This window comes from Leptonotus elevatus, chromosome 11 (genome assembly GCF_054856555.1).
Source record: "Leptonotus elevatus isolate MCC_2025b chromosome 11, RoL_Lele_1.0, whole genome shotgun sequence".
Classification (NCBI taxonomy): domain Eukaryota; kingdom Metazoa; phylum Chordata; class Actinopteri; order Syngnathiformes; family Syngnathidae; genus Leptonotus; species Leptonotus elevatus.
In genome coordinates this window covers 22416169-22428355 of record NC_141249.1, presented here as the reverse complement: position 1 = coordinate 22428355, position 12187 = coordinate 22416169, and the positions used below count along the sequence as shown (strand labels likewise).

Sequence of the window (12187 nt, the reverse complement as noted above, 5' to 3'; positions counted from 1 at the left end):
CGTTCACCTAAACCGAACACCAGGAGACCCGAGGAAGGACCAAAGAAAACCAAGGAAGGTGACGTTTTTTGCCGTCGACTCGGTTTTGCTTTTCTGACGATGGTAAATAAAAATTGTGAAAAATTCCATAGTATACCTCAACGTTACATAAACACTCCTCCAGGTTGGTGACCACTTCAGAAAACTCTGGACGGTCCTGAAACGAGAAGTTATAGCCTAAAATTCTCCCATTTGCCGTCAAGGGTACATCATACTGGTCATGAAGCTCTTTTCATTTTTTGCACAGCCATGCAATAATGTATGATCAGGGGGATATGAAGTTGCCATTCATTAGCGCTGAATGTGTTTTGCAGCTGACTCGGCATCCTTTGCCTCTGTGGGATTATGGAACAAAAGAGCCAAGCATATTTTGTTGGCAAATCTTTTTTTTTACAGCTTATAAAATAAAAATTGAACACTTTTTTTTGTGTACTATTTAATTGTAGAAAATACGAAATTTGGGGTTGACCTCGGGACATGCGTTCCATCCCCTCATCAGAAGTGCAGAGATGGGTTTCGGGATCGAGTAGCCAACAGGAGGCCGGATGTGATGGTAGGCCATGTCGGCTGCTGCGGCAGCTGAGGGCGGCAAGACAAGAGAGAACCGTCACGCAAATACAAATGATACATGGGTGTAAAATATCACCGGGTCATCGTGGGGTTTAATCATGCCAGGCCTAAATTCAGTCCTACATAGTTCTCGGTCTTTACACATTGCTTGTTTCCTTAAAGAGGAAGTCAACCCCCCACAATTTTTGGACAATAATCTGTTCGGAAGATGAGTTAAGCAGCAAAATCCAGCCGTTTTTTAATCCATCTCAGGGGGCGGCCATTTTGCCACTTGCTGTCGACTGAAGATGACATCACAGTTGCTCAGGTAACAACCAATCACAGCTCAGCTTCAGAAAACAGGTGAGCTGTGATTGGCCGTTGCCTGAGCAACTGTGATGTCATCTTCTGTCGCCAGAAAGTGACAAAATGGCCGCCCCCCCCCCCCCCTTTAGATGGACAAAAACGGCTGGATTTTGTTTCATAACTCATATTCCACAAATGTAATATTAATCAGAATGTCATGTTTAGACTAGTGAGGTCACTTAAAACATATTATCAAGAAATGTTTAAGGTTGACTTCCACTTTAAACATGTTTATTGATATATCGAGAAACAAATCCCTGATTTCATTTGAAACAACATCATTTGGACATGAGGGAAAAATTACCAGGCTTCAAGTGTGCAAATGGAATCTCCCCAGTCAGCAGCTCCCAAAGACAGAGGGCGTAACTGAACATGTCTGCCTTGACTGAGTAGCGTGTACACTGAGTGAAGACCTCGGGAGCCATCCATCGCAGGTTCTATACACACGCACACGCACACACACACCCGACGACAGCCGTCTCATTAAAATTAACGTCGTCACATTTCAAAAGACACGCGGGCGCTGTTGCTATGGTAAACAATGCATTTGTGGCAGGGTAACTGGTTTCTGACAACAGGCGGCTCTCCAGAGACGCAACACACCTTAAAACACCAAACTGCAGGCTAAGCATCCTGGCAAAATGTGCATGAAGGCAGTTTGGCTGTGATGCTGGCTTAATTGACGGCAGGCGCCGGCAAGCCCAAGCTGCACGTTTCGCCAAAGGAAATTCCACTGGCGGGCCGCGCCTTTGGTATCAGACTTTATCCACATTTGAAGTGATTTTGCTCCCAAAAGCGTATAGAGAAGGCTTTGATGCAGCCATATGAAGCAATGGTAGTTATTCCAAAAACGGCCAGACGGTGGCAGCAGAGTATAAGAGATCCACCAGGGCCATGTTGCAAAAAAAGCTCTTTTGCCCACAGTTTTAAACAGATTTGTGAATAATGATGAAACTTAGCTGCAAAACGGAAACAGATAGAAATATCCTTTTTTTTCCTGATGAAAGAAGAGACTCTAATCTTTCTTTTGGAGCGAAGGGATTGCTTCAGTGAAAACGGCTTGCAGTGAATGAGTTAATAACACGACAGTAAACAGTACAGTTTAAGATACATGAGCCAGCGCTGCTACTAATTGTGAAGGCCCTGGGCAGATCACATTGACATGGCAACAGAGGCTGAAATCTGATTGGTCAACAAAGCAAAGCAAACACAAAGAAGGCGTGGCTTACCCCCGGCTGCTTGGTCATGTTGTCCTCATCCACAGATTGGAGGAATCTGGACTCTGCAGACATAAATCTGTCTTCAGTGTTTAACAGTGGCAATTAAACCGGGGGGGGGGGGGGAGGGGGGGGTTGTGAATGTTTATCTTATGTGATTGGGTTGCAGTTTGCAAAATAAAAAAATAAAAATAAATAAATAAAAAAAGGCCTACCTCCAAAATCAGCCACCACCGCATGTCCGTCCTCATAAAGAAGAATATTGTGACTGCAAAAGAGCACACGTCATTGATCACGGCTCGCCGCGTATGTACCGCGCGTGCGCGCTATCGTGCGACCCGTGCCTGTTGAGATCTCTGTGGATGATGGGCTGGGTGAGGTTGTGCAGGTACTCCATTCCCTTGGCCACATCCATGGCGATGATGAGCTTGGACTGCAGATCAATAAGCCTGTCCATTGACACATCATTAAAGCGGCCAGCGGCTTAGCGCCGGATCAATGCCTTACCCCCCCCCCCCCCCCCCTCTTTGCCAATCACACGCAGTTCTTAGCATCTGCCGGTCGATTTAGCCGGAGTGCACCTGGGCACGCAGTTAGCACAACACTTGATCCCCGATCGATGACTATTGCGACGAAAGTGGAGGAATTGGTGACGGGGGTTGCTTCCAGGGAGGATAATGAGACCGGCTGACTGCTCTGTTGTGTAAACATGCTCTTATTGCGGATCTCTCGACAGAGAGTTCCCCTCCAATGTCACTCCAGTTGGAAGGTTACTGACAAACTTACACAAAAATACCGCCACAATAGTAATTAATTAATTAATCATTATTATTTAATGATGTTAGAACAGGGGTCTCTCTCCTGTGGCTTTTTATTGAAGTGACAAATATGATACAGAATCATGTATAATTAACAGTTTTCTATTAACAAAATCTCCAGACAGCAAACGCTCACCCACACACACACACACACACACATCATTTATTTATTTTTTAATTCAGAAAAGTAAATATCCCAAAAACTAAATAAAGGCAGAAAATAATCATACATAAAATATTTATGGATTGCCAAAAAAGTCAGATAATTTATTCAAAATTAAAAATAAAGGCAGAAAAAAACTACAAAATGTCCAAAAAGAAAAGAAAAAATTAATGAAAATTACCATAAAATTTCTTCAAAAATGTCAGAAAATTGCAAGCAAAAAAAGGCAGGAAAAATGTCAAAACTAGTTATATAATGTCCCCAAAAATAAAATTGCCCAAAATATCACAAATTTGACAGGCAGACAGGAAAGTCACAAAATTTAATTTAAAAAAGTATGAAAAAAAAAATCCTAAAATGAAATGTAGAAGAACATTAGACTAACACTGTTTTCTTCATCAAAATGTTCAAATGTTTTCCGGCTCCAGACAGATTTTTTGTTATTCATTTGACCCGAAAAAAGTTTGCTGACCGCTGTGTTTACAACTATAATAGAGTGCTGTTTTCCAAAAACACAATATAAATGTTTTTTTTTTTTTTAGGGGAGGCTGGAACGGATTCATGCCGTTCCCACTCATTCCATCGGTAAAAGCGCATTTTGAATGAAGCGTGCTTCAACTCACCTCTTCTGCTCATGCAAGAGTGCGAAGAGCGAGCCCCCCGAGATGTACTGGGTGACGATGGCGAACTGGCTGGGGTCGTCCAGACAGGCGCCCACAAACTGGATGATGCAGGGGTGGTTGAGACGACACAAGATGGACACCTCTCGGCAGAACATATCCACGTCTGACTTTGAGCAGTACGTATTGGCTCGGTAGCTGTAGACGACGGCCAACGTGTCAAAAAAAGATGGAGGGCGAGGAGAAAAGTGCATTACAGTATACAGATATTTACCGTTTGATCGCGACTATTTTGTTCCGGCACTTGCCTCTGTAAACCCTGCCGAAGGAGCCTGTGGGCGAAATAGCGTTATATTAACCCATTTGCCCCCAAAAACGTATAAATACGTTCTATTTTAAATATTACCATGCTCCCAAAGATGTATTTATATGTTGTTGTTGTTTTTTTTTGGGGGGGGGGGGGGCCCTCTGCCTCAGCTCAGCCTCTGAACTGAAGAGAATGCTTGAACTTGAAGCAATGGAAGTTATACCAAAAACGGCCAGCAGGTGGCAGCAGAGTATAAGAGATCAACCAGGAGCTATTTTACCCACTGTTTTAAACACATTTGTGAATAAATGATTAAACTTGGCTACATTCTAAGGCGAATTGCTGCAAAACTGAAACAGATAGATTATTTTGGTAGGTTCCATGTTTTTATAGCAAAAGAAGAGAAAATTTCTGTGGGCCTTGCAAAATCAGTCAAAGTCCAGTAAAACAGCCAGGAGCGAAGGGGGTTGCTTTCAGTAAAAACGGCTGGGAGTGAATGAATTAAAATATTGTATAATTGGATACAATAAATAAATAAATAAATAAATAGTTACCAGATCCAATGATTTCATTAAATTCCAACTCGGAGAGCTGAAGATGGAAATGAGAGGGGAGGCTGGCCCTGAGTAGAAGAACTTCTGCTTTCTCTGAAACCAAAAACAGTCAACACTAGTTAACACACAGTTGTTATAATAGTGGGCTTAACACATTTGCTCCCCAAATACGTATAAAAACGTTCTATTTTAAATATTACCATGCTCCCAAAGACGTATTTATATATATTTTTTATGCTATAGCATACAGAAAGCTTTGACGCAGCTTCTGAACTGAAGAGAATGGTTGTAGCACTGCTAGTTAAACTTAGCTATATTCTAATGCTAATGGCTGCAAAACGGAAACAGAAACAAATAATAAATAAAAAAATTCTGATGAAAGACGAGACTCCAATCTTTCTTTTGGTCGGTTCCATGTTTTGATAGCAATGGAACACAATATTCTGTGGGCCTTGTAAAATCAGTTAAAATCCAGTAAAACAGCCGGGAGCAAAGGGGGTTGCTTCAGTGAAAATGGCTGCGAGCGAATGAGTTAATTGTCTTCCTAGTGAAGACACAGAGCACACTAGTACCTTATACTCGATATGGAAGATACTAAATACAAGCTCAAAGCAAATGTCTTTCTATAGCGCCAGTGATACGTTTTAGCTTCTCAGCGTTGTTGTGTGTGTGTGTGTGTGACGCTCCCCTGAGCGTGCGCATCATGTCACATGACCGCAAGGTGAAAATGTGGGAAAATCCGCTCCGCCTCGTTACCTTTCGTCATGCTCTTGATCTTCCCCAGAGGGGACGGAACGGAAACGTACGAGCCATCTGGAAGACAAATTTAGACGCGGTTACGTGACTGCTGGCGTGACTTTGCCGTCGATTTTGGACTCACCCCCTCCCGGCTGCGAGTACTCATTGCAGGGAGAGTCGTCGGGGCGTTTGTAGTGCTTCAGCAAAGTGACGATAGCATCGTGACCTGTGTTGGGGTTCGGCAAAAAAACAAAAAAACAAAAAAAAAGCAGCATCGATTTTTGGCTCGAGTCATTTTTCCATTGCATGGGTGGTGTTAAAGTGCAAATTTCAGAAATAATCAAATAAAACGTAAAGAATGCAACAACCTGGGGGCAGTATTTGTCATTCCTTGCAGAGGATAAAGAAAATATGCCTGTTAGAATTGTATATTATCTGCCGGTTTATAACACCGCTACGTCCATACTATGTTAGCTTGTCTATGCCGTTTTGTATGCTTTGTTCGCATTAAGCTAAACTGGCTTATGTCAATCAAAGCTACGGGGTCGTCTACACGTCTACGTTGTTAATTCATTCAAACCCAAAAACATGTAAATACGTTTTTTAATACTTTGTCCTTCACTACCAAAAACGTATTTATTCATTTTTGATGTTTTTCTTTTTTGCAAGAGCATACAGAAGGCTTTGATGCAGCTTCTGAGATGCAGAGGTGGCTTAAAGCAATGGTAGTTATTACAAAAGACGGCCAGCAGGTGGCAGTGGAGTATAAGAGATCAGCCAGGGTCGTGTTGCAACAAGCTCTTTTTGCCAGTGTTTTTAACAGGAATGTGAATAATGATGAAACTTGGCTATATTCGAATGCTAAATGCAGATACAAATGTACTTTTTTTCCTGATGAAAGAAGAGACTCTAATCTTTCTTTTGGTAGGTTCCATGTTTTTAAAGCAATAGGTCGCAATATTCTGCGGGACCTGCAAAATCAGTCAAAATTCAGTAAAACAGCCGGGAGCGAAGGGGATTGCTTCAGTGAAAATGGCTGCGACGGAATGAGTGAATAAATGTTCAAAATGTTTTTGTTTCATGAATTGTAGTTTGGGGGGGGGGGGTTCTTTATTTTTTATATATAATGTGTGTAAAAAATCATCTTTGTTTTAGGTTTACTTTGACAGTAAAACTCAACTGGAGGTGGCAATAAACAGTTTGAAGCCACATTTTTTGAAGAATTGGTTCGCTGTCTGAGTTGACCGGCAACATACAAACCCCGACAGTCTCGCACCTTTCTCATAAGCCCACATGAGGCAGGTCTGCTCGTCCTTCTCCCCGCTCGAGCGGCTGGGATCGCAGGCCACCAGGTTCATGTCGGCCCCGTTGTCCAGCAGGAACTGCACCAGGCGGATGTGACCGTGGAAACAGGCGCTGTGCAGGGCTGGCGGACAACATGGCGAACATCAGCCGCTATTTTGCATTTTTTGCCACCCTTGATTTTTTAAAAAAAAAAAGAAAAAAAAGGATGAATTGATTATTTTTTAAAAAGGTTAAAACATTACCCGTGTGTCCGTCTCGGCCCTGATGGTTGATGCTCATTGCATTCTGGCTCAACACAAACTTGACCATCTCCAGGTCTTTCCCATACGTGCACGCACTGGGACGTCAGACAGGAACTCGTCAGGACGCCCGCATGGCTTCGCTTTTGATGAAATACGGCAAAAAAGACAATACCTGTGCAATGACGTCTCGCTGAAAATGTTCTCCTTCGTGAGACTCTCGGCGCCGGAGAGCTGGATAATCTCCTTCACGGCGTCATATTTGCCGTTGTAGCAGGCCCTGGGCGGGAAGACGGCGAATTCAAAAAGGTCTGCCGAGCAACGCGGACAATGTTGGCGAACATCGCAGCGGCCCCTTTACAAGTGCAACGGCGTGTCTCCGTAGATGTTGGTGGCGTGCGCCTGCGCGTCAAAGTTGCCCTGGAGCAGGAAGCGAACCACCTCGTGGTGGCCGAAGCGGGCGCAGAAGTGGAGGGGCACGTGGTCCTCGTTGTCCTGCGCGTTTACTGGAGACAGTTACACGCGCGCGATGCATGACGCATGTTGGATTTTTTTTCTCTTGGTTTTACACAAAGTCTTGGCATAAACCATATACGGCATTAGCATAAAATGTAGACAAAAGGAGAGAGAGAGAGAGAAACAAAGTGCAAAGATTCTTGATTCTTGGATGCATATAGGAAAATAAGAATCTTTCTTTCTTATAAGAATCTACTTTTTTCACATTAATGAAAATGATCAGCAAAATTAGTGTTGTATATTATAACGTTATTTTGTAATGTTCAACTGAAAAAACTAAATAAAAAATTAATTTTGTAGTACCTTTTAATCATTTTTTTTTTATAGATTTTTTAATATTAAAAATAGTATCACATTTTGTGACATTTAACTTTTTATTTTGTTTTTTGTTTTTTGTTTTTAAGAGCTCAGTATTGTTCATTCGGAAATGTCATCATCATTGCTCTCATTTTTTTTTTTTAATATATATATATATATATACATATATATATATATATATATTTTTTTGTGTGTGTGGGTGAGTATGTGTATGTGCGTGCGTGCGTGCGTGTGTGTATTTGTTAGCTCACCAGAAAACCTATTAGAAAAAAATCTCATACTGTGACATTTAACTTTAATAAACAATGGTAACAATGAAAAATGTTTGCCTTTATTTAATTTTTTTAAATTTGTGTGATATTTTATTTTTAGCTTTTACCACAAAAACAAATATTGTGATATCTTGAAATCATCTTTATTTGAAGAAAATATTATATTATGTAACATTAACTGTAAAGTTTTTTTTAATTATTAAAAATAGTCACCTTGCAACATTCACCTTTAAAAACATTAAAATACTTGGATCTTTTAACATTTGACTTTTTTTTTAATTGTCATTTCTTATAGTGTACAATATTTTAGTTTATTTTGATTTTAAAAAGGTTAATATTTTTACAAATTCAAACGAGTGATATCTTGTAACAAAAACGTTTCACTTCTAACTTTAAACTAAGAAATACAAACAGTGTGATATTTTCTAACATAAATTATTTAAAAAAACATTCTATTTTAAAGAAATGCATATGTAGTTTTTAACTAAAACATAAAAACTATACAAATACTGTGAGTCTTGTAATATTAAAAAACATATATTCGACCAAACAAAAGTGTGACATTTGTTAACTTTTAACTCAAAAAAGTGTAGAAACTTGAAACAGTTAAATGTCAAACTGAAAATATCTCAAACCGATAAAGTAGCTCCTTTGTTGCCTTGTTGTTAATGTAAGCAATAAACATCAGCTCGCGTGGATAAAAATATGTCAAATTTGGTTATGTATTATTTGTCCTCAGTGTCCCAATACTTTTTTTTTTTGGAGGTCTCGAAAAACTTACTTACCATTAGCTTTCCCCCCCTCGCCAACCAAAAGCGCAATGATGTCGAGGAAACCCTTGGCTGCCGCCAGATGCAGCGGCCGGTCGCCCACCTCGCCGCTGGCGTTCACATCCGCGCCAAACTTCAGCAGTAATTTGGTGAGCTGGTGGCGGGAAAAAAAAAAAAATCCTGCTTTTAGACGCCGAATACCCGCCGAGCTCAACTCGATGGCGTTTACCTGCTCGTTACCGTTATAGGCGGCGATATGCAGTGGGGTGAAAAACACCGCATCCTGGACGTTGACGGAAGCGCCGTGCTGGAGGAGAATATCAGTCGCCTGCGCACGAACCGCATGTCAGCGAGCGCGGGGTGGGGGGGGGGAGAACGACCCCTCTCGCCTCGGCGCACTCTCACCTCCATGTGTCCGGCCAACGTGGCCACGTGCAGGGCGGTGAGGGCGCCGTAGCCCAGCTGCTGCACGTCCGAGCCGCCGTGGAGGAGCGCGGTAACCAGCTCGCCGTTGTCCTGGCAGCGACGTAAAAGGAAAAGAAAGCAACACGTTGCCACGTTGTCCGTCATTGAGGAATTTCCCGCGCGGGTTTCACCTGATACGCAGCCAAGTGGAGTGCGGTGAATCCATTCTTGGTCAGTCTGGAGGGACGGAGACCTTTGACCATTAAAGAGCTAATATGTCCCTTGTCACCTGGACGCATACCCCACAAAATATACAGTTAGAGTACATAAAAAGTCTACACACCCCTGATCAAATGGCAGCTTTTTGTGGGTACGATTTTTTCGAACTGACGTTTTCCTTCACTTTATAGAAGAAGCCTGAAGATTTTGCAGTAACATTGACTACAATTTGGAACCGTTCATAATTGCCCTCCACCTTGACTAAAACAGCGCCAAAGCATGATATAGTATACTCTAAAAACAGTTGGGTCAAAAGTAACCCAATTATGGATCAAAAATGGACCGATCCACTTTATGGGTCAACTTGAACCAACTTTCTGGGTTGTTTTATACAAAATGACCCCATTTTTTGACTCAAGTAAAGGATCTGACCAATATTTATGAGTTGTTTAACACTAAAAGACCCATTTCTTGACTCAAAGTTGGGTCAAATTGACCCAAGAAGAGGATCGGTCCATTTATGACCCATAGTTGGGTTATTTTTGACCCAACTGTTTTTAGAGGGTAGCGCTGTAGGGATGGTATTTTTTTGTCTTTGCACCAAATATATCTTTTGGAATTAATGGCCAAAAACTTTTTGAGTTTCCCCTATAGAAAAAAAAAACCATGGAGTTGCAAAGGTTAAAGGTCACAATAATAGTGGAAAAAGTTTTCAAATAATTTTTCTTGGGTCTTTTTTTTTACGTCACAAAAACTTTGAACAGGGGTGTGTAGACTTTTTCTAAACACAGACAGTCTATAAGTAGTTGGAGTTTTGGATGATTTTGCCTTTATACAGTTATATAATAAATAAATAATTAATATTATACACATAAATTGTCTATATTAATTGTAGTACAACACCGGCTAAATCTTACAACTGTCGAGATGCATTACTTCAGCATACATTTACTCCCCTTGACATGAGTTACTACTTTCCTATATTGTCGGCGCATGCCCCATTTTGTGGCATCTTATGACGTTACAAACAGCACAAAAAAAAAAAACAGCAATAGGTAATTTGTACAGGCTTTTAATAGGGTTGCCTTCAACACCAAATGGTTGTCCTCAGATAAGTCGCGAGTAATCTGTCCTTCCACTCCAACAGTGTTTTGTTGACGAGTTATTAATAGTTTGTGGCGGCCATGCATACCTTTGCACACGCAGCAGAGATGCAGCAGGGACAGGCCTTTCTCTGTCCGGTAGTTCAAGTTTACCTTTTGGAACGCCTCGTCGGAGCTGAGGCATAGAAAGGGAACAAAATTAAAAAAGAAAAGAAAAAAAAAGTCATATATATATATATCTACATTTGTGCAGTACAAGTATGCAAAACAGACACGGGTTCACCTGAATGCAAGTTTGAGGTCCACAAGCTCGCTCTCTTTGAGCTGGAGGTCATCTTCCAGCTTCTCCAAGATCACAGAGTACGACTCGCTCACCTTTTTCTTCCACTCGTCTTGCAAGCGACACGCAAAATGAAAATACATTTACATTCAAATGCTGCATATCTAATCCAGCGCTTTCTTAACTAGTAGTCGGCCAACCACCAGGGGGCAAACGCATGCTGCCGAGTCCAGGCAAGAGAAGGGATCAGGGTCAGCATCCTTTAGGTCAAATGCCAAATATGTTCATTTTAATATTACAAAATGTTTGATTCAGTTGGCCCTTGATATATTATAAATTCTCTGCTTTCTTTTATTTATGACCATTTTTTATGATAACCCCCTCATTGTAAAGCTTCTTTTCACATTGAAAACTATGGAAAAGCAGTATTATGTATTTGTGATGAATAACTGTGATTAACTCATTCACTGCCATTGACGGCTATAGACGTCAAAAATTCATTTGAACTATTTCTGAGTTTTACATTATTCCCACTTTTGTTAACAAAAGTATGCAGTTTTGTTGTTGTTGTATTAGAACAGATATAAAATGTGTAATTAATTGTGAGTTAACTAGTGAAGTCATGCAATTAATTACGTTTAAAAATTGCAATCGCCCGACGCCCATCATTTAAAAAAAAAAATATATATATATTTTTAAATACATTTAAAAAACTTTTTTTATTATACATTAGGGGCATCAGGCGATTAAAATTTGTAATCGTAATTAATCGCATGACTTCACTAGTTAACTCACGATTAATCACAAATTTTATATCTGTTCTAAATGTACAAAAAAAAATCTAGGTTTTCATACTCTTGTTAACAAAAATGGAAAAAAAATGTTAAACTAATAAAAAATAGTTCAAATGAATTTTTGACGTCTATAGCCGTCAATGGCAGTGAATGAGTTAATAATCGGGATTATTATATCAATCAAAAATAATCCAGAATTGTGCATCCTACTTTGGAATGTGGGACCACATGCAAACTCCATACAGGAAGGCCTGAGCCCAGGATCAACCCCGAACTTCAGAACTGCGTGGCAGACAAGCTAACCACTCTTTTCCAACGAGCTGCCAATGTAGAATCGATCATATGCCACAAACATAAAACGTCTCACCAGCAGTCTCGTATTACCTGTGCACGTTTGCGATGGTCTGGATTTGTAGTTCCCCATTGATCAGTGGATCGCGTATGCTGAAAGATGTTAGCGAACAGGCCGTCAGTCATACAATCGCTCCCTCTGCCACAATTGCACACGTCCCGATAAAGAGGGGATCACGGCGGCGGGCTAAAAATAATAACGGCAGAACAAACTCCGACAACTGATCTCCCTTCATCGCCGTGA

General features: G+C 40.9%; 1 protein-coding gene across 2 annotated transcripts in view; it reads right to left on the bottom strand.

Moving 5' to 3' along the window:
• The window catches only part of tnni3k (TNNI3 interacting kinase), a 15543-nt gene extending 3356 nt beyond the window's left edge, over positions 1-12187 (bottom strand). The window contains exons 1-22 of one of the 2 annotated variants that reach the window (XM_086089505.1): positions 11977-12187; positions 10802-10910; positions 10608-10693; positions 9388-9485; positions 9197-9307; positions 9021-9119; positions 8807-8945; positions 7277-7421; positions 7091-7195; positions 6919-7013; positions 6648-6797; positions 5514-5597; positions 5390-5446; positions 4634-4726; positions 4047-4104; positions 3776-3970; positions 2516-2620; positions 2387-2439; positions 2184-2236; positions 1259-1391; positions 509-618; positions 137-196 (exon numbers count right to left, since the gene is read on the bottom strand). In XM_086089505.1, coding sequence (XP_085945631.1) covers positions 137-196; positions 509-618; positions 1259-1391; positions 2184-2236; positions 2387-2439; positions 2516-2620; positions 3776-3970; positions 4047-4104; positions 4634-4726; positions 5390-5446; positions 5514-5597; positions 6648-6797; positions 6919-7013; positions 7091-7195; positions 7277-7421; positions 8807-8945; positions 9021-9119; positions 9197-9307; positions 9388-9485; positions 10608-10693; positions 10802-10910; positions 11977-12016 — 2178 coding nt within the window. In that variant the 5' untranslated portion in view covers positions 12017-12187. Of the gene's footprint in view, positions 1-136; positions 197-508; positions 619-1258; positions 1392-2183; positions 2237-2386; positions 2440-2515; positions 2621-3775; positions 3971-4046; positions 4105-4633; positions 4727-5389; positions 5447-5513; positions 5598-6647; positions 6798-6918; positions 7014-7090; positions 7196-7276; positions 7422-8806; positions 8946-9020; positions 9120-9196; positions 9308-9387; positions 9486-10607; positions 10741-10801; positions 10911-11976 lie in introns of those variants that run through there. The other variant, XM_086089506.1, reaches the window with a different exon arrangement.